Source organism: Pelodiscus sinensis, chromosome 1, assembly GCF_049634645.1.
Source record: "Pelodiscus sinensis isolate JC-2024 chromosome 1, ASM4963464v1, whole genome shotgun sequence".
Taxonomy (NCBI): Eukaryota; Metazoa; Chordata; order Testudines; family Trionychidae; genus Pelodiscus; species Pelodiscus sinensis.
This window is the reverse complement of record NC_134711.1, coordinates 19,303,479-19,327,636: the sequence shown is the minus strand read 5'-3', so window position 1 is coordinate 19,327,636 and position 24,158 is coordinate 19,303,479. Positions and strand designations below refer to the sequence as shown.

The 24,158-nt window shown below is 42.1% G+C and overlaps 1 protein-coding gene across 2 annotated transcripts in view; it reads right to left on the bottom strand.

Moving 5' to 3' along the window:
- CACNA2D1 (calcium voltage-gated channel auxiliary subunit alpha2delta 1) overlaps window positions 1-24,158 on the bottom strand; it is a 642,840-nt gene that overhangs the window by 166,402 nt on the left and 452,280 nt on the right. For both annotated transcript variants that reach the window (XM_006117144.4, XM_075926367.1), the window contains exons 8-10: window positions 8,701-8,770; window positions 7,549-7,599; window positions 5,912-6,011 (exon numbers count right to left, since the gene is read on the bottom strand). In XM_006117144.4, the coding sequence (XP_006117206.1) occupies window positions 5,912-6,011; window positions 7,549-7,599; window positions 8,701-8,770 (221 nt within the window). The remainder of the gene's footprint in view (window positions 1-5,911; window positions 6,012-7,548; window positions 7,600-8,700; window positions 8,771-24,158) is intronic.

The following is a 24,158-nucleotide window of genomic DNA, read 5'->3' as shown; positions in this document are numbered from 1 at the left end:
ACCAGTCCTCTACGTCGAGATACACATGGATGCCAAACAACTTGTAGAAAACAACAATTATTACCAATCACATGGCAAATGATCCTGGTGCTAGAGACAGACTGAAGACTAAGACTTTGTATAAGGAACAACTGTTGCCTACATATAACTAAAGGTCCTTCTGGTGTGTCAGTTTAACTGCAAATTGAAAATAGGCAAATTTAAAGTCTGAAGTCCAGAACAAGTCTTAAGAAGCAAGGGCAAGAATAATGGAACCCAAGGTCAGCATATGGAAAGTGAACTTCCTGATGTAATTGGTCAACTTCCGATGATTCATCAGAAGGGAGTAAAAGTCATCTTTGTTTTTTCAGCATGAAGAAATACCTTCAATAGAAGACTCTCCCCCCATTACATTGATACAATTTCATAAATAAGGCCAGAAAGGCCAATTGTGATCATCTGGTCAGACTTCCTATCCTACAGAGGCCACAAAACTTCTATACCACCATTCTTAGGTTAAACTCTACCTCTGCATTGAGATGTGGATGGTATTATGACCTTTCGTGGGTATAGCCCACTTCTTTAGATAACCAGAGTTTTGAGTTTAGCATGTGCAGACCCAAAATAAATATGAGAGAAGGTGGGGGGGGGGAAGGAAAAAAAGGACGGGAGTGGGAGTCAGGGAGCAGAGGGTATGGAAAATCAAAGGGAAAAAGAGGAAGGTAGAGCTGGGAGTCAGTAAGTATTTGAAGACTGGGTAGTTAAAATGAAGCAGATAAGATAGAAGATGAAGTCAAAAGATAGTATACTTCCTAACATAAGAATCTACACAAAGAGCTGTTTGTACCTTCATTGAATGTTAGGTTGATAGTGTCCCTTTGCTCCATGTCTCATTTTCTCAAGCGTCCTGTTCAATATACTAAAGAAATCACCCCGTTCCATACACATTCTTGAATAAGAAGTATAACTCAGCTCTTTGCCTCAATTAAGTGAGAGCCTGGAGGTCTAAATCCAAAAGTAATAACAGATGATGCCTGTCTCAGCCATTCCTAACACACATGTCACAGCACAACAGGGTGCAACAGTTCTTGCTTCACTCTGCATCCTCCTAGGCAAATGATCTAAGCAGTGGAAACCTCTGATGCCAAAGCTGACACCACTATTCTGGCCTCATAGCTGTCTGTTCATATCTGCAATTCCAGAAGAACAAACCATCCTTTTTCCTTCTTTATATATCTTGTGGGCAAGAAGGAACAACTTGGCTAGAAGCCCCTCATGGTTCTTCTTCCTATAAAGACTATCGAGTATGAAGTGTTGAAGAAATTCTGAAGTCGTTGCCATGATGTGGGAGATAGGCAAATAACTTTCCTTGGTGCTGCAGGAGCTGATCCTAATGCCAGCCATGTGTCAAGGACATGCCCACTTATTTAATCAGGAGAATATTTTCCTTTAAGTATTCCTGGGGAGTCATGCATCATTGTGCAAGTGCAGAATTCATAGGCCCTGTAGGATATTTTTTTTTCCTCTCTAGAAAATACATTCCACTGGAGAGGTGATGCAATTACAACTTTCTCCCACCATGTGGTGTCAGAACAGAGAGTGGACACTTGATCCGCAGTAGCAATCAACAACAAGCTGTGGTTCTCACTGCACCCTGCCTGAAAATCCAGGTTAGGAGGCATGGGATATGGGATAACAGAACAGGATACATGTGATTTCTGGGGCGGGAGTGGATATGTGTCAAAGACAAGGATTCAAAAGAACTAGTGAGGGACTGACTGGAGTAGGGGCTGAATGGAAATGGGGGTGCAGAGCCACTTTTGGACAGGGATAGGAATGGCTTGGGTACAGGTGCTGGGACACACATGGATAGGTAGAAGAGGAGCACAGGGACACATATGGACAGAGATTATGCATTTATGGGGACTGACTGAATGGGAGAAATTAGGCGTCAGCAAGGATCTGCATGGGGGAGACTCCCCAAGTGCAGAACAATTCCTTCTGCCTCCCCAAAAAACCCTTTGTTCCATCTTCTCCCACCCATCTTCCCAACAACTCTCCAGGCTCACTGCTAGGCTCCTGCCCAGCAATTCTTTCCCTCTCCTGCTGCCCCTGACTCCCCCTAAGCCTTGCACTATTCCCCACAGGTGTGAGAAATATTTTTCTGCATTGTAGTTTAAATTAATTATTATTCAAAGTTCTGTATTAATTTGCCTAGTGATGAATCTATTTGTCAAAATAACATTTCCTGTAACTTTTTAATGTCTATATTATTATTTCTGGCAGATATTTTTAAATAAATTACTAACATAATTGAAACTGACATTATTGTATTATGTTATTTTGACAAATGTGCAGAATTTTGCAAAATTTTAAAATTCTGTGTGCAGCATTTTAATTTTTTTGGCACAGAAATTTTTGTGTGCGCAGAATTCAGCCAGGAGTACTTAAGAATAAAGATATAAAAATACATTTAATTAAGTAACCATGTAACTGCTGGAAAATTCAAGCCATCTCTTCATGTGCACCGGCTCCCACCTGCCTCCCCCCTGCCACCAGCTGCTTCCTTAGTACATGTGGGGGGGAGTCTTCTCCCTCCAATATGTTCAATCTGTCTTCATGTGAGGGTTTCCCCATCCCCTAGTCATGTTCATTTTCTGCAATACTCTTTCTGAGCTGGGGTAACCAGAGCTGAATTCAATGTTTCCAGTGTTCATATACCAATGATTTACATAATGGCATTTGGCATTATGGGATATCTTTCATCTCATACTAACAACGTCTTTGCTTTTCTAAATGATGACACACTTTGAGCAGAGGTCTTTATTACGCTGTTCAAAATGATATGCAAGTACTTTTTCCCTTGATTTGATGAAGTTAAAGTAAACCCTGTTAGGTGTGTGACTAAATCAATATATTTCCTGCAATGTGTGCATTACTTTGAATTTAAGAACACTGAACTACCTCTGAGATTCAGCTGCCGTTCACTTAGATTGGGTACAGCTCTCTGAATGTCCTCCATTTTCTGTGGTCTAAGTGATTTTCTATCTAATACAAACATTGGTAACTCACTGCTTTAACCTTTTCCATACCATGAGGTGTCATAATAATTGTCACTCGTATTTGTGTAAGAGTATGACTAGACATCAGTTTCCATAGTTGGGCTCAGGAGATATGCCACAGCAAGTTGGTGTCTACATTCCCTCCTGCTGTCAGCCAAGGTGGCACAATGATATTCAGTTTTTCATTCTGCTTCCTTCATAGCAAACTGCCAAGCTCATCTATCATGGGCTGTATCCTCCTGAGTCATGAAGTCCAGCTTGGCAGGCTGTATGTTCCACTTTTTGCAATCCTTATAGTGGAGTTTGGGATGGCCAACCTTCCCACTTGCTTTTCAAATTCAATGTACAGAACTCTCACAGGCAGTGAATTCTTTTAATTATAAAGTGGTCAATCCAAGTCATTTGCTTCTGCACTAGCTTGGCTTCCATACTTCACATGGCTGCCAGCTCTAGTACCTCACTGTCATGATCATGAGGGTTAGCCATCAGCCTGGGGACCAAGGGGTTAACTATACCTAACTCAGGTAGAGTTAGCCAATAAGAATGTAGGTAGGAATCTCAAACTAGGACAAAGGAATTTTTGGGTTTCCCACCTTTGTCCTGGGAGTTGTTCTCTCCAGCTACTGAGGGAGACAGACATGTCTCTCTCTCCAAGAAACAATTCTTCACTTTCTGTGAGTAGGGTAAAGTTTAGATAAATCCGTTAGGTTTTGTTATTTTATGGTTTGGGAAATGGGATCTGATGTTTTGGCTTTCCTTTGTAACTAAGTTCTAGGCCCATGGAGTTTCTCCATGAGTATATTATTTTGTTACTTTTCCATCTAGTTATTACACTTGCAACAGGAATATTATGGTGAAAATAAAAGTTTTCTCTTTTCTCTTTGTTAACTTGGTATTGGCTAATTTTTGTGTCCTGGTTTGTACTGTAGGGGTGAGATTTCCCAAGTAGTCTCTCCCTGATTTCTTTAGCATATTTGGGTGGTGACAGCGGAGATTTTATTCCCAAAATCTAGGTTGTTAAGATTTTGGGAGGAAGTTTTATACCAAAGCCTGGCAGATAAGGTTTTGGGGTACTTTTGCTGGCCACCACTTCTGCATATATTGTGTCAGAGTGGGGAAGGAGCCATGACACTCACTGTTGGTGATTTTGTCAGATCACTTTATTCCCATGATCCTGCATCGGCGGCACATGCAAGGCACTGTTACAGACAGTTTAGTTCTTGGATAAGAGAAAGATAAAGACGGCAGGTCTCTAAGGAGTATTATAGACAAGAAAGTACAGCAGCTGTGTAAACTTAGCATTTTACTTTGCAACCTGGACCCCTTAACTCCATTCATCTGAAGAAGTGGGTTGTGCCCAAAAAGTTCATGATGCTGTCTACATTTTTTGTTAGTCTCTAAGATGCTGCAGGAGTATTTGTTGATTTTTTCTTTTTTTCATTTACAGATTAACATGGCTACCCCTCTGAGACCTTTTAGCATTTTGTGTTGTGGCAAAAGAATATAAAAGGCAGCTTCATCTTGTCCATTTGGTCTTTAGTTCTGGTCTTTAGCTCTGGAGCAACTTTTGTACAAACCAAAACTCTGAACAAGGGACTACACGACCCACCCAAACGGTGGGTGTATTCCAGATTTTCAGTCCAACACACTCACCAATACTGCTACGAGGCTGATCTATGGATTTGAACACCATTTAGGGGCAGAAGAACATTTTGTGTATATGACAAGAGTTTTTTTTCTTGTAAATCAAGGTAGGGGATCAGAAGCATAGTTTGTGACTGTGGGGTTTAACTTCAGTGTTACCCACAACTGTGTGGAGAGTATCTACGCTCCTTTTTGCAACCTGCCCTGACCTTAGCATTTCCAGTGCAGGTGGCCCCATGCAAACCTGTGTAACAACCAGTTTCTCAGGCTTGTTAGTACTACCTAGGAAAGTGACACCTTGAGACTTTTGGTGAAGGGTTAAATGAATAACAATGGTGAGATGCTGGGAAGGTGAAAATTGTTGACACCAGTAGCTTGCCCATGCAAAATTGTTCAATGTGCAAGCTGCAGTGCATAGTAGCAGGATGCACACTTCGTAATACCTCAACCTTTACGAGACTCACTGGATGGACGGTGCTATCCCTGAACTGTAGTACTATCAAAGCCAGATATGTGGCTCCTGCCATTGTTTACAGATGGTCTTTGGCAAGCACCTGAGACTAGATAGTCACTGAGCTATATTATCACTTTTCTGGACAATTAAGCCCTAACTGTTTACCAAGACCATTACTTTCCATTTTGACAAGACATTCTCAGTTGTTTGTCATGATGAACCATGTATTGCACTAAATCACACCAGCTGAGATTTTTGTCAGTTATGCACAGGTATAAATGACTACACAATGTGAAAGTCAGTGGAGAAACAACCCACTTCATCTTATATGTCTTACTATATCTCCAATAAGCATCTCTCATATTTTGCACTACTGAAGATGGAAAGTATGCATGATTGCAGTAGAATTTGTATGTGCAGAACAAAAAATGTGAGCAATAGAGAATTACAGTGTGGATTACAGAGGAGAGAATTTTGATCTAATAAATCCAAATTTTCATAAAAGTACGCTTTCTTACATCATGGTAAAAAGCAAACTGCCTTGTACAGTCCTTGATCTCAGCTAATCATTTCTGAATTCAAATCCATGTTTCAAAACTTCAGTGTTTTTCATTATATGTAATAAAATATTTGCATCATATATTTTAGCTTGATAGCACTGCATGTCCAGTTTAAGACAAATCCAAGTATTAAACTCTTAGCATGTAATCCAAAAAACAATGTCCTTGTATCACTGTGGCCAGTACCAGTTACTGAAAGAATTGATACTCACGGAGACTACATTCACAAAATCATCATCTGACAAGGTTTCTAGCATCTCAATGACGGAGGTTCGGATCAATTTCAGTGTCAAGCCACTAACACTCCCACTCCTATATAACAGAAAAATAATTTTAAAAATGATTGAATACTGGAACTAGATTTTATAAACCTGACTCTCAGATTTTCATATTGAAGATTAGCTCCAAATTTCACCTTTACTAGTTGCTCTGCAATGGCAATACTTGATGTCCTCTCTCTAAGTTCCAGGGCTAATCTCTAAGCTAAAACTTTGTGCTCAGAGAAACAATTTGTCACTTGACCCATTCTGACACGTCCTTTTGTTCATTTTCAATTGATGATTGCCATGATAATTCATCACATGCAAATTATATGTTCCGTAAATATTCTTCTACTCTCTTACATTCAGTCAAGGCTTTCCGTTTTCAGGAATTTAAATTGTAGCTTGTTTGTTTCAGGGCAAAGCTCAAATTTTGGATGAAGGGGTGGAACTGCAAATGCTGATAAATCCCACTTCTGCAATATGGAAGTATTTCACTGCATTTAAAAGCATCAAATGCAATCTCTCCCACTGAGGCAAAGAACCAAAGAACAGATTTTTTTTTCAGTGCAAAGCAATCTGTGAAACACTTCAAGACAGACTCTTGACGTTAACTTAACAAAGGAAGACTTGACGGGGTACAGAGAAATGTTTTTTTATGAATTTCTTCCATTACTCTTCATACAGCAAAGAAGAAATCTCTGAATATAAATACCAAATCAGAGGCAGATTTATTTATACATTGGGAAATGGAAACTGTAAAATTGTCATAGGATTTTATAACAATATCTTCTTTAACATTATTATATAAACCCCCATTTGAGTAATGGATGAATAAAGGAAAATCAATATAGCTTCTGTCCCTAAAATATGCACTATTACCTTCAACATTAGGTCACCTGGCAGGGGCGGATATAGGGCGGGGCGAACGGGGCGGCCGCTCCGGGCCTCGCGCTTAAAAAAGCCCCGCGCATGCGCCATGGCGCCACCGCGCATGCGCATGGCGTCATGGCGCATGTGCCGTGGCAAAGGGGGGGCCCCACGGGGTTACGCTGCCCGGGGCCCCGCAAAACAGTCATCTGCCCCTGTCACCTGGTATTTAATTTTGGCTTTATATTCAAACTCTTTAAAGTCATACATTTAAATATTTATTTTGACTGTTTCGGGATTAATGTTTTGACCAATCTGAAGGGGTTGGACTTTAGGCTTTTGAACAGGCTGAGATAAACCGTGGAGAGCTAGACTACAATACATGAAGCATAAATGAGTTCTCATCCTTTTGGTCTCCAAACCATAATGAACTCTCAGACAAATCCAGCTCCTGCTTCTAGTCATTTCTTTTGTATTTTGCAGCAAGCTCTAGCATGCATCTGATCTATTTTCAATTGGTTACTTCAGTAACTGAGATGTTGACAATATAAAAACATTAGATGGACATAAAATCATCCTAAAATCAAGACCATTTTTTCAGAAAGACAGGTCTTTTTTTTCTTCAAACTCATCTCTCCTACGCTTTCAATATTGTGTTCAAAAGGTGCCAAATATGTCTGCATCTCTCCAGTATTATTAACTAGTCTTTAAATACTTACGCATCAACCAAAATAAGCATGTCTTTTGGAGACGCAGCTCCTTGAATGTACCTGAAAGACACAAATGAAAAGATGTGGAAGTAAAAAAATTTAAAACACCACTCTTGAATTTGATCTGAAGAGCCTCTCATCTCTAAAACCATGCCAAACTGAACCAAAGGAACTCTTTAATTGGAGGTTACTAGGATATCCATGCAATGTCACTTTTTCTATTATTGCTTCTCCTTCTAAGTAACCAGAGTTCAAGTAACAATAGCAACATTTGGAAGTAGGATGTAGGAATTCGCTATTCTTGTATGTTGACAACTGAGAGAAGTAAATAGGATTTGAAAGCTAAATATGCTCTAATGATAAATTGATAGGTGAATTATTCCAGTGGCCCAACTCAGACATAGATGTTTTTCTAATGAGAGTACAAGAAGAGGTGGGAAGAGCTATGGGAATTATTATATGAGGTTGCCCCTCTTCAAAAGCATGGCGCTGCCATCTTTACTTCTGCTCTGCTGCTAGCAGTGGCATTGTTTTCAGAGCTGGGAAAGCCATTTCTTCACAGTTAAATTATAGAGGGAAACATTCCACAGCCTCTGCAAATAGTTGCTCATGAGATGAGGTCTCTCTTTGGAGGAAGTTGCAAAGGCAGGTTTGACTTTATATTCAAACAATACGAATACAATAAGCAGTGAGCAAATAATAGGATGGTATGCTGATGGAAAAATGCTAAAAATCACTATAGAAAACAGCAATGTCCACTGCCATTTAAGGTGCTCTGCTGATCATAGTACTAGCCTACCACTCAAGGATTATGCTTGTTAATCATTCGGGAAAAAAGAATGGTTTGTTTTTGTCATCTTAATTTGGCTTGGTTTGTTGCTGTCAATAATCTTATCTTCATGCCACTTGGGTATCTGTCTTCATTTTTAAAATTCCTTCTGCACAGAAACATGGTATGGCACATATATTCTGTACATAGGAAGTGGACTGAATTTACAAAGAAAGTGAAAATATTTTAAAAGCAGAACTTTTAGTCCTCAAAAGTTATCAGAGGAGGGTTTAATGTAGGCTTAGCACATTTTTATTATTAATTTTGTTTTTTATGAGAATATGTAGTACATTGACAATTTCATGTGCTTCATACATCCAAAGAAAGCTTACCATGGTCTCCTGCGAACATCATATAGATCTATCTTGTTTGGGGTTCGGCTTTTATCAACCCACGGGGATGCTAAAAATGAAAGAAGATATATTGTACTCCTTTCAGTGTCTTGCACATCATCTGAATAAAGCAACATAATGCTAAAGACTTTTAGATAATATTTTTAAAACTTTTAGACATGGCATACCAATATTTCATATTATTAGCACTATATAAATAACAACATGTGATAAGAAGTTAGAATGTTCTTTGTCTTCATACACTTTTAATGAAAGCAATCATTTTTGTAAACAGTTGAAAGGAAAAAATCCTAATTCCACTTAAGTTAACAGAAGTATTTCCATAGAAATACATCCGTACTTCAAGGGTACCAGGATTTCACCCTATGGAAATTCAAGCCTGATCCAAAGCTTATTGAAGTTTATAGGACCCTTTGCACTGATTTAAATGGGCTTTGGCTGAAATATCAAATTAGGAAACAGATGTTTAATGAAAATATCCTGGAAATGAAAGGTAACGACAATATCAAAGTCTGCACAAATACAGAAAAGGAAAATTTGAAGAGATCATAAATAATTTTAATATTTGTAGTACATCAGCATGATATTTCCTGACGATAAAGATATTAGTAATTAAACTCTCCCTGCACTTTTGGGACCTAAAGAGCCTTCAAGTGATTAAACAAAGCAATAAAGTCACTCTGAACAAATCTGGTATTGGATACAGCAGTGTAAATCCAGAAAACTCGTTACCAACAACCTAGGTCCAAATGTAGCATCAACATTATCAGTAATTATTACTAAGTATCAATAATAAGACCAATGTCTGAGTAAAGACAGAGATGATGATCTTCATGTGATGGTTAAAGGAAATCTGTCCCTCCTGATGATATTAAATATTGTACTTGTGACAGTCTCGTTTTCTGTTGTCTTTCACATCTCTCAGTTACAGTGACTTCCACTGGGCCTTTCTAAAATGATCAATATAATTTCTAACCCGGAACATCCATTATTTTTGCTGGAAATCAAGTGCAAGCTCCTTGGGCTAGGGAACATATGTGGATATTTGTTCAGCATAATTTGTATTGCTGGTGTCCAATAAATAATTATACAGAGACCTTTTAAAAGTCTGAACAGACATACAGGATTGTGTGAACCTGATCCAAGAATTCATCTCCAAAATTCTCCTGACTTTAGGTAAGTTTTTATTCAATGTGAGATTTGTAGATTGGGTTAATCTCTACACAAAAGGTAAATATAGAGCAGTTATGTTCCACTGCCCATGGAGAATAGCAGTGGTAAATACCACTGCCAATGAGTTACTGTGCAATCAATTAATCATAGAATCATAGAGCTGGAAAAAACCTCAGAAGGTCATCAAGTCCAGCCCCCTGCTCTAGGCAGGACCAATCCCAACTAAATCAACCCAGCCAGGGCTTTGTCAAGCCGAGACTTAAAAACCTCTAGGGATGGAGGCTCCACTATATCCCTAGGTAACCCATTCCAGTGCTTCACCACCCTCCTAGTGAAATAGTTTTTCCTAATATCCAAGCTAGACCTCTCCTACCGCAACTTGAGACCATTGCTCCTTGTTCTGCTACCTGTCACTACTGAGAAAAGCCTTTCTTCACCCTCTTTGGAACCTCCCTTCAGGAAGATGAAGGCTGCTATCAAATCCCTCCTCACTCTTCTCTTCTGCAAACTAAACAGACCCAACTCCCTCAGCCTCTCCTCATAGGTCATATGCTCCAGCTCCCTAATCATTTTGGTTGCCCTCCGCTGGACCCTCTCCAATATGTCCACATCCTTTTTGTAATGGGGGGCCCAGAACTGGACACAATACTCCAGATGTGGTCTCACCAAAGCCGAATAAAGGGGAATAATGACATCTCTGGGTCTGCTGGCAATGCTCCTCTTAATGCAACCTAATATGCCATTAGCCTTCTTGGCTACAAGGGCACACTGTTGACTCATATCCAGCTTCTCATCCACTGTAACTCCCAGGTCCTTTGCTGCAGGACTACTACTTAGCTGATTGGTCCTCAGCCTATAACAATGCTTGGGATTCTTCCGTCCCAAGTGCAGGACTCTGCACTTGTCCTTGTTGAACCTCATCAGGGTTCTTGTGGCCCAATCCTCCAATTTATCTAAGTCATTCTGGACCCTATCTCTGCCCTGAAGCGTATCTACCTCTCCCCCTAGCTTAATGTCACCCCCCGGCATTCTCGAGCTATACATTTAAACCCCTCCCTGGTCATTCGTCAAAGTTTCCACTTTTTGTAAGCTTCCTTTTTGTGCTTAAGTTCACCAAGGATTTCCCCTGTAAGTCAATCCAGTCTCTTACCATGTTTGCCTCTCTTGCTACACATTGGGATGGTTTCTTTCTGTGCCTTCACCCAAGTCCACCGCTCGTCAGTTTCAGTAGCAGCGGCGGCGGACTTGGGTAAGTGGCAGAGCAGAGCAGCTGGGGTGCTGCCGGGTTGGTCCCGCAGAGCCGCCCCTCATCCCCCCGGCTCGGCGATAACTACTGCAGTCTGGGGGGTGGGGAGCCCACTCTTGGCGGCGGCGCGGGGCTGAGCACAGCTGGAACGGTGCAAGTTCGGGGTCTTAGCTCTCGCCCCCTCTCCTCCGCTGCCGCTTGCAGGCCGGCAGCTGGGTTTCCCCAGCTGGCCTGTCGCCGGCGGCTGCGCGGGGCTTCCCCCGCCTTCCTGCAAAACAGTGGAGGGTTCACCCTCGCCGTGCCACCCTCCACTGCCCATCTGGACACAGTGCAGGTCCCAGCAGACCCGTAACAGGGGTATAATCCCCTTCCCTTTCCCAGTCATGAGTGCCCATGGGGCTCACAGCAGCACCAATTGTCCAGCTGGCTGGAGCACTTCTGGGTTCTAGTTGGTGCCAGACTATCAGGAGTGCCGGACCACTGGATGCCGGACAATTGTACAGTTTTACTGTACAATGATTTTATACATGTAATGACCATTGTCTGTATTAGCACCTGACTATCAAAATATAAACACACAAGCAAACAGCACAAAAACTATATACCACTTTCATTTATACAAAAATCACACATCTTAGTCTTCTACACCACAAAAGCTGCAAAGTACTTCATATACTCTATATGAAATTTCCAGGCCTGAGAGAGTAAAATATATAAGAATGACTGGACTTCAAATTTCTGAGTAAGTTTGTCAGCGTTTACTGAGATATGCAGTGACTTGCAGTGACTAAACATGTAGGAAAACAGCAATTCTTTAATTTTGATGCTCTGTACAGGACAAGAATTTGTGTTTGCTTAGTGATGATTACATCTAGGTTCATATTTATTGTTTTGTGATCCACACAGATGAATTCATTTATTAAAATCTGATATGAGGATTCTTGCTTTAAAAACTCCCTCTGGGGCTTAAGAAATGTGTATTTAATGTATTCATTGAGGTTTATTTAAAGTGTGTAGTCTAGGCAAACATACAAAATGTAATTCAAAGTACAAACAAAAATCAAACTTTACTGATGCCCACAATTATAGACTTTGCCTATAGAATACAAGAATATCCCTTACCAAGTCTTTCTACCCAATCAAAACTCCTTGAGAAAGTCTTGGGGAGCAGACAATTCCAATTATTCACATGGATCAATCTAGCTTCTTTTCAGGAAGGTCCATTCATATCAAACCAAAGCATCTTTGAATTTATAAAGCATCTGATGAATTTATAAAGGACAATCATATCTCCCTTCAGACTTCATTTGGTTAGGTTAAACAAGCAAAACTCCTTGCCTCTCCTCTTATAAAATAGGTTTTCTCTTCCTCTTATCATTCCAGTAGCCTTTCTCTGCATGTATTCCAGTTTGAATTCATTTTTCGTTAACACTGAGGACTTGAATTACACACAGTATTCTGGAGGAGGGCTTACCTTAAATAATGGCAATAACATTTCCCTATATCTATGGAAACACCTTGCTTGATACATTCTAGGATTGCATTAGCCTTTCTCATTGCAGCATCATATTGGTGATGTATAGTCATCCTGTGATCAGTCAGTACATCCAGACCTTTCTTCTGTGTCACTTGCAAGTGATATGGCCCCAGTTGTTAGTGTGTAAGTATATGTTCTTGCACTCTGCATTATTAAATTTCATCCCTTTTCTTACTGGCTAATTGAGTGCCAACTCTGCCCAGAGAACTACCTAAGCGATTTCACCACTGGACCCAACCACATCAGCCACTAAATCAGAGGCTCATTTAACTGCACATCCAGTAATGTGATCTATGCCAGCAATGCTCCACTGCAATGTATATTGGCCAAAATAGACAGTCTCTATGGGAAAGAATTAATGGACACAAATCAGATATCCGAAAAGGCAACACAGAAAAACCTGTTGGAAAACACTTTAATCTTCCTGGACACTCATGAACGGATCTCCAAGTCGCAGTTTTGTTTTAGACCAATTCCACAAGCCAAATACACAGAGAAGGGTAGGAACTTAACTTCATTCACAAGTTTAATTCTTATGCAAATAGTATGAATCAGGATATCAGATGGCTCACACATTATCAACCAACCAAACAGTGAAGGTGCTAATGGTTCTTAATGGCTGTGTAGAATCTGGTGTTAGTCATCTTCCTTTCCAAGTGCAAACTAATGGTTCTTATCAGCCTCTTGTAACTATTTACTCTTTTAGATGCTACTAGACTATTTGTTGTTTTTTAAATTTTTCCTGTTACAGACCAACTTGGCTATCCCTCTGAAGCTTATCTACTCATTATCTCTTTTTTCTTCTTCCCCTCCATTTTTTTGCCTTCTTTCTCCCTCCCTTCCGCTTCCCTTACGTATTATATTCTTGGATCTGGACTTCCAACACTCCTGTCATCTGCAGAAGTGGATGGTGCCCACAAAAGCTCAAGATACCATCTACATGTTTTGTTAGTCTTTAAGATGTTATTAGACTATTTGTTGTTGTTTAAATTTTTTTTCTTTTTATAACCTCTAATTCTGAATGCTCCAGAGGAATATACAGTATATGTAGATTGATTGACAAGAGAACTTACACTGAGTGTTGCAATACAGGCAGTCCCTGGGTTACGTGGATTCGACTTACGTCGGATCCCTACTTACGAACAGGGCTTTTCTTGCCGCAGAGGATGCGGGTGGCGGGACCACCCAGACGCGCCACGGTTCTGCCGCCCGCGTCCTCTGCGCTGAGAAAAGCCTGTCCGTGTCTCCCTGGTCTGCTTGGGGGGCTCCCCCAGCAGACCAGGGAGACACAGAGCAAAGCCGCAGAGGACGTGGGCGGCAGGACCGCGGCGCATCTCGGCGGTCCCACCGCCCGTGTCTCCCTGGTCTGCTGGTGGGGGAGCAGCTAGTGTGCCCCCCCCCAGCAGACCAGGCTTTTCTCGCCGCTGGTCAGTTTCAGCAGCGGCTGAATCAGGACGCCTGGGGTAGAGCAGCTGGGGGGCTGCCTGGTTGGTCCCACAGTGCCGAAGTGCGGCGCTACTGGACCAACCCAGCAGCACCCCAGCTGCTCTGCCCCAGGTGTCCCCAAGTCAGCCGCTGCTGAAACTGACCAGCGGCTGACTACAGGAAGCCCGAGGCAGAGCTGCTCTGCCCAGGGTTAGCCTCCAGATGCAAAGCGTAAGGAAAGTTAAATGTCTAAGAGTGGGATCCAGAAAAGCCAACATTGAGCAGACAGATGTCTCAACTACCCAGTAGGAAATGCCAAAGAGAGGGTTGTGTCCTGCTTCTCACTAAGCCCAAGTGGAGAGAGGCACTTATTGCGACTTGGGATACACAGCCTTCAGACCTATTCTGGAGTTAGGCACCTACATCTTTTCTTTTAAAAAAACTGTTCAGGTGGTGCTACTTCCATCCTTATAACCTTTATTCCAGGGGCAAGAGCTTTCACTAAGGATGAGGGAGGCCCAGGTTCAAATTAGGGACTTGAATATGGGTCTCCGGCATCAGGGGTTTTCAATTTTTTTGTGTCTGATGCTCCCCAAAATGCTATAAAAACTCTTTGATCCAGCTGTGGCACAACAACTGTTTTTTCCATATAAAAACCCCCAAGCTGGCATTAAGTGGTAGTAAGAGTGGCGACTGCCGATGGTCTCATGATGCAGGGTGCACCCTGAAATTAAGTTGCTCAGACTTTGGTCCTATGTGTTGGGGCTCACAGATGCAGGGTGCTGTCTCATGCAGTGTTTTCTGCCCTTGGCCCCAGGAAATCTAATGCCAGCTCTGCTTGATGGACCCTCTGAAACGTGCTTGCATCTTCAGATGCTCCCAGACCACTCACTGAGAACCACTGTCCTACATCCTGAAGCAATTCCCTAAACACCAGATTATAGAGTAATTTTCACTTTCTCTCAGATGATTACTTAAGTATTTATACAAAATAGAGTATCTTTAATAGGAGAGACTGAGATGACAGCTCCCTCCAAACTATCTCACAGTCCAGTGGGTAGGACACTAGTCTGAAAAATGGGACAGAGGGTTGAGGGATGCTGGCTCATTGGTATTCCATCATGTCAAATGACAGTTGCAAGAGGATCTCTGTGACCAAATCCATCACAATTATATAGAAACTTCATTAGAAGGGACGATCTTCTCTAAGGGCTGCATGCTGCCCTAGATCTGTGCACAAAACACACAGTGATGTTAATCAGAAGAAATGCATCATATCTAACCATGTGTACACTGCAATGAAAGACCTGTGGTATGGCCACAGCTAGCCCATGTCAGTTGACATGTGATGTTTAGGCTGCAGGGCTATGAACAGTAATATACAAATTTGGGTTGCAGCCTGAGTTCAGACGTCTAAATGGCCCATTTTTTAGCCCCGGAGCCTGAGTCTGGCATGCTCGAGACAATTCATCAGGACTAAGAGACTTGGTGATGTGGGATTTCAACTAGGGTCTAGATGTGCCCAATATGGCTCCAAGTCTGTTGAATATAAACATTAATTATGTGACAAGATGTTAGACATGTTTTCTAAAAGCATTATTAACATTCAAGTTTTCATTTAGTTCATTTCTAAAATCTATTCATTAAAATACCCATTGTAACCAGATACACTAGAACCAGACTAACAGAGTGCATTAGAGACCCAGCCCTTTCTGTTTCATTGTAGTATACTATTATCTTTGAACTATGTCAGCACTTTAGTAAGGCTCTTGTTTGATGTTCTTCTTCTTTGGCATATGGTTAGACTTTATATTTTTTCCTAAAGTATTCATATTGATTTGATAGCCTCACTTTGACAGATTTTTGTATTTTAGAGATGGAGGTTTAGATACAGTTGAAGCAAACTTTGTTCATGTTGTTTTGTTGATTTCTAAGCATGTGGGCAACTTCTACATCTCTAGCTACTGAAATGGAGATTACAGGCTTCCAAATGAAAGTAACCTTTCTGGGGGAAAGTTTATGTAGTAGAGAATTTACAGCTGAATGCAACCCAGTTGTTAAATTCCTATTTACTGGATCTGAATTTTATAGTATAGCAAAACCTGCTTTATTATCGTAACATCTTCTTCCCAGTGTGCTGGGTCATATGAAGACCTCCTGACAACCATGAAGAAACACAACCTGAAGTGGTATGGTCATATAACAAGATAATCTGGCCTATCCAAGATCATCCTTCAAGGAATGGTACAGTGGAAGAGAAGACGACACAGAAGACGAGATGGATTGACTACATAAAAGAGTGGACAGAATGGACATTGTGGAGACACAAGTATTGCTATGCAATCATCAGGGATGGAGACAACTGGTTGACTGCACATCAGTGATGGTGTCCTGGTGACCAATGTGGTTATGGGAGTGATGATGATGATTATTTGTATGTTGAACGGTTTTCACACTAGTTTTTGTTCTGTTCTGTTTCCTCTCCTTGTTGCATATACAAGTTGTACCTCCCTTAACCAGGACTCCCTGTATGGGAACATTTGTGATGTGGCACATACCACGGATGTTCCTGGACCACAGAGCCCAGGGAGGTCTGGCAGCAGGGCAGGAGTGCTGTAGGGAGCACTGGCAACTCAGCTGGGAACCCAGTGTCCGGTGGTGGGGGAGAGGATAGACAGTACGATGGTGAGTTCTGGACCCAGCAGCAGCCAAGGAGCTCTGGTTTTGGCTCTGGCTGTGGAACTCTGGCCCCAGTCCTGCTCTGTCTCCAGCAGCCGGGGAGCGTCAGCCCCAGCCTCTGCGACAGCCCAGTTGACACACTGGCCCCAGCCATGGACCTGCAGCCTCATCCCTCTGCCCCGTCCCTAACTGCGCAGCTCCAGCCCCAGCCACGAAGCCAGGTGGCTGAGGAACTCTGCCCTAGCTGTGGAGCTTCGACCTCAGCAGTGGATCAGGACATCTGTGGAGCTCTGTCCCAGCTGTGGAGCTTGGGCTGTGGCATTCCGGCCCTGGCAACAGAAGGGCCAGCGGCATCTAGAGAGCCTCAGGGGCATCCTAACCAAGTGGCAGCAAGGGCCAGAGGGAAAGGATCTCCCCTGAAAATACCCTCATTTGGGACCAGTCAGGTCCTGAGGGTACCAGACCAGCAAGGCCCAACCTGTAACTATTTTACATTAGTAGAATGCATTTTTAATGTATTTATTAGAGCCTTAATAGCAACAGGTACATTTTGTCAATAGCTTCTTAAAAATCTTTGGCCAAATTATCTTAAATTCATTCTTTTATATCATCTTTTTCTTAAAATGGAAAATTTGAGGAGGATTACTATTTAATGAAAATGCTGGCATCAGTAGATAATTTCTTAAACATGGATCAGACAGCTATTTCTTTAAAGAAAATGGCATTTTACATTCTTTAAAGAAATTGTTCACCTTGGAGCTGACATCATCCAGGTAAATATGTCTAAGTGACCCCAATGCCAGCTGAGACGAAAGTGGCTTACCAAGACAGGAAGGTTAAGGTACAGCTAGTAGCTGCCTATGCTTTGCCGCTATACCCACTTAAAATAAAATAAAAAAAAATCCTATATTAAGTGAACACATTCAAAGAAGTCCTAGTTTAGAATGTGAGGCTTCCTACATTGGAGGTGAACCGTATTCAACAGCTATCTCCTAAGCGTATTACGTTAAAATGAGTGCCAACTTGGAGTCAGTTGGTGTAATAGTGGCTTTGCGGTATTATCCAGGTAGATTCCAGTAATACATGAAATGTCTGGAGCCTAATCCATAATCAAACCCATGGATGGCTGTCATTTTATTAGCCACAGCTTTGCATTAATCATCATGAACCACAAAGCAGGTTCTCTGCATGAAATGTAGATTCTGCTCAAGACCCCAGTGTGACTGCTTTGACATTAACACTTAGTTATATCTTGAGAAATTAGCTCATCCTATCCTAGTTTTTCCATACCCATCCACAGCAAAGATCTCACAGCCCAAACTCTCACAACTGACTGCCTCTTCTCCCCAGCTCTCCAAATCTCCATGTCATGCAACTGATATTCAACCCTCTTGGCTACTAGAAAGTGATCAAAGGGAGATAACCTGTGGCAGCTGAATGAATTACCTTCTACCTGTGTAGGTTGTTACAACCCACTGCAAAGATGGGAAATGAAGCTTACACAGTGAGGTGAAATAATCACCTAGTAGGGATGTAAAATCCCATTTTAATTAGTTAACCTCTTAAATGTTAAGTTTAACTGATTAACCAGGGAAGGGGAGGGACCCATCTGCCATAGACAGGGGCTTCTCCAGACCAGCTGCTTCTGGCCTCACACTGGGCTGCTGGTTCCTATCCCATGCTGCTTCTGGTCCTGCAAAAGGTTGGCAACTACGTACCCGCAAGCCTATGTGGGCTGGGAGCTAGCAACCTGGCCCTAGTGGCTGCCACTTCTGACCCAGAACAAGGCTGCTGACTACCAACCTGCGCAGACTGGGAGTTGGCAGCATGGGGATGGAGGCTGCAGGTGGGGAGCTGCTCCCAGATAAGGGATATTCATTCACATCCCTAGAACCTAGTAGTGAGTAGTCCGTCCAAGGCCCGACTGAGGTGAGAGTGGGAAAGGAGGTCAGATGGCACTACCTCTCCTGAAGAGATGAATCTGGGATAGAGATATGTTGGGAAGGACACTGAAGGAAATATTAAGACAATTGTATAGCATTCACAACAAAACACCTTCTCACTCACACACAGTTGCAAAGTGTCTGTGTGTATCAGAGAGAACACTTTCCCACAGTTCTTTATTTTTATTGAATGGCATTGTACAAACACATGGGCACAAGAAAGAAAGCCCAGACTGCAGCAATGCAAGAGATGAGCAATCCCACTGCTATAGTAGTTTACGTGGACAAGGGCTTTTTAATTTTTTTGCCACGTGAAATTCACCCTAGCAAAGACTGCCCTATGCAAGGCCTTCCCCTGTGTAAGCCCCGTATTTACTTGGAGCATATGAAAGCGAGAGTAACAAAGTGACAGCACTAGGGATGTTAAATATCGAGTAATTGATTAATTGAATAGTCGATGCATTTGGCATCGATTATTTGATTAATTGATAGGGAGCCTCTGCCTTTTAAGTGTAGCAACACTTCAAAGGTGAAAGCACCCTGTGAAGCCCGGGGTCAGCTAGGGACTCTCCAGCTGATCCCTGGCTCCATGCGCTGCTGCTGCTTTGAAACTCCATGGAGAGCCCGGTGTCAGAATGCATGCAGCATTTCAAAGCGGTAGCACCATGTGGAGCCTGGAGTCTCCCCTTCCCCGTATAGGCGTCAGGTTCCACATGGCGTTTCAAAGCCGTACGGAGCCCAGGGTCAGTGTGAGGGGGGAGGGGTCCCCCGGCTGATCCTGGCCTTCACACTGCACTACCGTATGAAACGTGATGTGCAGTGTAGCACTGCTGCTTCAAATTACCCCTACCTCTCCCCTGCCTACCGTTCACATTCCTAGACAGCACATATCTCAGCACCTCAGGGCTGCCTGGTTTCTGTTCCTAGTAGGCTCTACTTCAGCTCCAAATAGCATGGCAGTGAGGCGTCCATTAGTGGCAACTGAGTCCATGATTCCACAGGCCTAGTTTTTCTAACATACCTAGAGGGATAAGGAGCCATGTGGTCATGGGCCTTGTTCTGCAGCCCAGTACTTTGCTGTCGGCAGGGGATGTATTTTAAGCCCACCACCTCCTGCCAAATCATGGGCATGGAATTTAGTATTTCTGATTTTATATGAGAAAAACTGAATTTCATGTTTCACGTGGATCTCTAATGGATATTATTTATATCTGTGAACTAAATACAACACTGAATCGGGTAAGAATATCTGTGGGTTTGTAGGCTGTAAAGTACTTCAACAAGGAGGCTAACATTTCTGAATGTCATTAGCGAAGATGACATCTTCCTTGGCATTTGTTTTTCCCTCATAAATATTAACTTCAGAAGTTTCTATTTAAATGATAAAGGCACTGTGGCAGTGTTCCCTTCCACATAAAATATGGGGTCTGGCCATCCTGTTGTTACAAAACTAGAATGCTTTCATGCAATTAACTTGGCTTGCTTGCATAACTGCAGGCATTCAGTTGTGATAGCTTTAGAAATATGAGACCCAAGTAAGTGAATCGTTAAAGTGCCTGAATCATGAACATTGTAACAGCAGCAAACATTGTAGTCCTTGGCCTTTCTTTTCAGACATTAAAAAATTATAAACTGAATAATGATGAGATAGAGACTCGTTCTGTATGTGATAAAACCATTCTGACTAACACAATAACTGCACTGATAATTTACAAGCTGAAACACTTGGAACATTCATTTTCCTCTCCTTTACATTTGCAGTTGTAAAAGGGGAAATGTCAGCTACACAAAGATGTACAAAAAAGCCCACAATGTTCTCCCTTCAACTTTTCTTTTGCAAGGCTTCAGATTCATTTTGTATGGATTTTTTAGACTTTCTAGTCTCCTATTATATGTTACAGTAATGACTTTCTTTGGAGAGTTCAATATCATGGCAAAACTATTACTTGGCATTAATGGTTAACATAAGAGCAGCTGTGCACAGCAAGTCCTTCATTTAGAGAGATTCCATTTTATTTTATTAGAAATTGATTTTAAAGCTGTTCCATTATTAATTTGCCTTAGCAGGGAAATCTTCAGTAGTTCAGAGAGGCAGACTTCCATGGACGTCTGGAGAGATTTTCAAAATAAAAATTTTCTTGGTGTTTTAAAAAACTTAAGATTGGCTTTTATCTAGTTATCTTTAAGCAAAAGGCTTCAGAGTACTTTACACACAGTAAGGGAAAAACTTATCCTTCCATATACTAATCTTCAGCACTGTTTTCCTTACATATATGGTTCTCCCATTAAAATCTATGGAACATCTAGTTATATAAGGAGATACCAGTACCCCAAAGGTGTTATCATAAGGATATAAGAGAGAATTTTAATCTAATTATTAAATTTCTCATTACCACTGGGAGATGGGAAAATATTATCGTAGTTTTCAAATGGGTAAACTGAGGTAATAAGATTATACTCTGTATGGTCAGTGTGAACCAGTAGTACAGATCAGAATGGACTCAGTAGCCCTGATTTCCATCCTCCCCTAATGCTGCACAGATCCTACAGAGTCATTTGCACATACATACTTTACAATATATGAGCAGTCCCATCAACATAGACTCATAGACTTTAAGGTCAGAAGGGACCATTATGATCATCTAGTCTGACCCCCTGCACAGTGCAGGCCACAACATTTCACCCACCCCTCCTAGAATAATCCTCTCACCTATATCTCAGATATTGAAGCCTTCAAATACTTTGAAGACCCCAAGATGCAGAGAATCCTCTAGCTGTGATCTGCGCCCCATGCCACAGAGGAAGGCGAAAAACCTCCAGGGCCTCTGCCAATCTATCCTGGAGGAAAATTCCTTCCCGACTCCAAATATGGCAATCAGCTAAACCCTGAGCACGTGGGCAAGACTCACCAGCCAGACACCCAGAAAGTTCTCTATAGTAACTCCTATCATCCCTCCATTGACCTATTTCCCACTGATAATGAATGGTCAATTAGATACCAAGATCCTGTTATCTCATCAAACCATCCCCTTCATAAACCCATCTAGTTTAATCTTGAAACCAGATAGATCTTTTGCCCCCACTACTTCCCTTGGAAGGCCGTTCTAGAACTTCACTCCTCTAATGGTTAGAAACCTTCGTCTAATTTCAAATCTAAACTTCCTACTAGCCAGCTTATATCCATTTGTTTTTGTGTCCACATTGGTATTAAACTTAAATAATTCCTCTCCCTCCCTAGTGTTTATCCCTCTAATATATTTAAAAAGTGCAATCATGTTCCCCCTCAGCCTTCTTTTGGTTAAAGTAAACAAGCCAAGCTCCTTGAGTCTCCTTTCATAAGACAGGTTTTCCATTCCTCGGATCATCCTAGTGGCCCTTCTTTGTACCTGTTCCAGTTTGAATTAATCCTTCTTAAACATGGGAGACCAGAACTGCACACAGTATTCCAAATGGGGTCTCACCAATGCCTTGTATAACGGCACTAACACCTCCTTATCCCTACTGGAAATACCTCGCCTAATACATCCCAAGATCGTATTAGCCTTTTTCACGGCCATGTCACAATGGCGGCTCATAGTCATTCTATAATCAACCAGGACTCCGAGGTCCTTCTCCTCCTCCGTTAATTCCAACTGATGTGTCCCCAGCTTATAACTAAAATTCTTGTTATTAATCCCTAAATGCATAACCTTACACTTCTCACTATTAAATTTCATCCTATTGCTATCACTCCAATTTACAAGATCATCCAGATCTTCCTGTATGATATCCCGATCCTTTTCTGAATTGGCAATAGCTCCCAACTTTGAGTCATCCGCAAATTTTATTAGGACACTTCCACTTTTGGTGCCAAGATCAGCAATAAAAAGATTAAATAAAATTGGCCCCAAAACTGATCCCTGAGGAACTCCGCTAGTAACCTTCCTCCAACCTGACAGTTCACCTTTCAGTATGAGTGTGATTGACTGGATAGAGCACTGAACTGAGATTCAAGAGACTTGGTTTCTGTTCCTAGCTCTGTGACCTCAGCAAGTTACATAACTACTTTGTGACTCTGTTCTCCTACCTATTAAATAGGGATAACAACACTTTTCTCCCTCGTTAAGCTCTTGGACACATACTGCCATGTAAGTATGGGAAGTTTGGGGAAGGGGGGCAGTTAAATTATAAGTAGTAAGCTGGCCAGCAAAGACTGGTCACATTTTTGTCCTGAAAAAACAAACAAACTTCTAACTAGCAAACTATCCAGTTAGTCTGTATAATCTATCTTCCTTATCATTTCAGCAGTGAGACAGTCATAGCTCCCATTATCCTGGAGGGTTTTTTTAAGTTATTTGAAAATTATGAAGATTGAATCATGCCATTGAGACTAAATATTTTTATGGTCAGTTCTGATGTCTGATCAGAACCCTCTGACATTTTGGGATGAGACCAGTGAGTAGAGCGGAGGTGGTAAGATATTCTTGCTAGAGGATCTGTGAACCCATAGAGCCCTGCGTGGATACAAAATCTGTATCCTCATATGTAACCTCAGAAATGAGCCGTGGATATGCATTGACATGATACTTGTGGATAAAGCAGATATCCACAAATTTGCATGGTTCTACAGGTTAAGCTTCACATGTTCCAAATGATGAATTTTGCCAGATCAAGTGAGGTCAACTTCAGCTCCTTTACTGATGGACTCCGGGCTCCTCCAGGGTCCCCACCTGGCTCCATTACTTTCTGGTCTGGCTCCCCTCCTGCCCTCGGGAAACCGGGCCTCCACTGCCCTAGGATTGCCAGGGAACTGGAGCTCTGTGGCCCAGGGCTGCCATACCTTCACTGCTCCTGGGTCCACAGCTCTGCAGCTGTGAAGCCCTGCTGTCTTGGGGCTGCTTGAAATCTGTAGCTCCAAGTCTCCTGGAGCTAAGCTGCTCCAGGGCTGCCTACACCAGGATTGCTGAGGTTCCTCTGCTCCAGGTTTGCCAGGGCTCTAGGGCTCTGTTGCCCCAGGGCTACTTGGGCCACTTCTCTGTGCCCAGCCCAGGGCTCCCTGGCTCCCTGCCTGCCGCTGGGCTCCCTTGCTTGCTGGACCATGGATGTTGCCACATCAGAGAGTCCCAGACCAGAGTGGGTCAACTTGTAGATACAAAATTCATATCTGCATCCATATTCACAAAAAATGAGCTGAGGATATCGACATCCACATCTGTGGGTGAGGATACCTAAGGATATAAAGCAAATATCTGAAGATTTGCAGGGTTTTATCAATCCTTTTGCCAAGTGCCCAAAACTTCCTTCTAGGGCATGCTGCCTTCTGTGAAAGGTACCTACTGGTGTAAGTAAAATCAATTTTTTATTGATATGGTGGGAGGGCAGAGGAGATACCAGCTAAGGGGGCGGGGGCATGTGACAATCCATGTGACTTTACTCAACCCAACGCAGCTCCCCT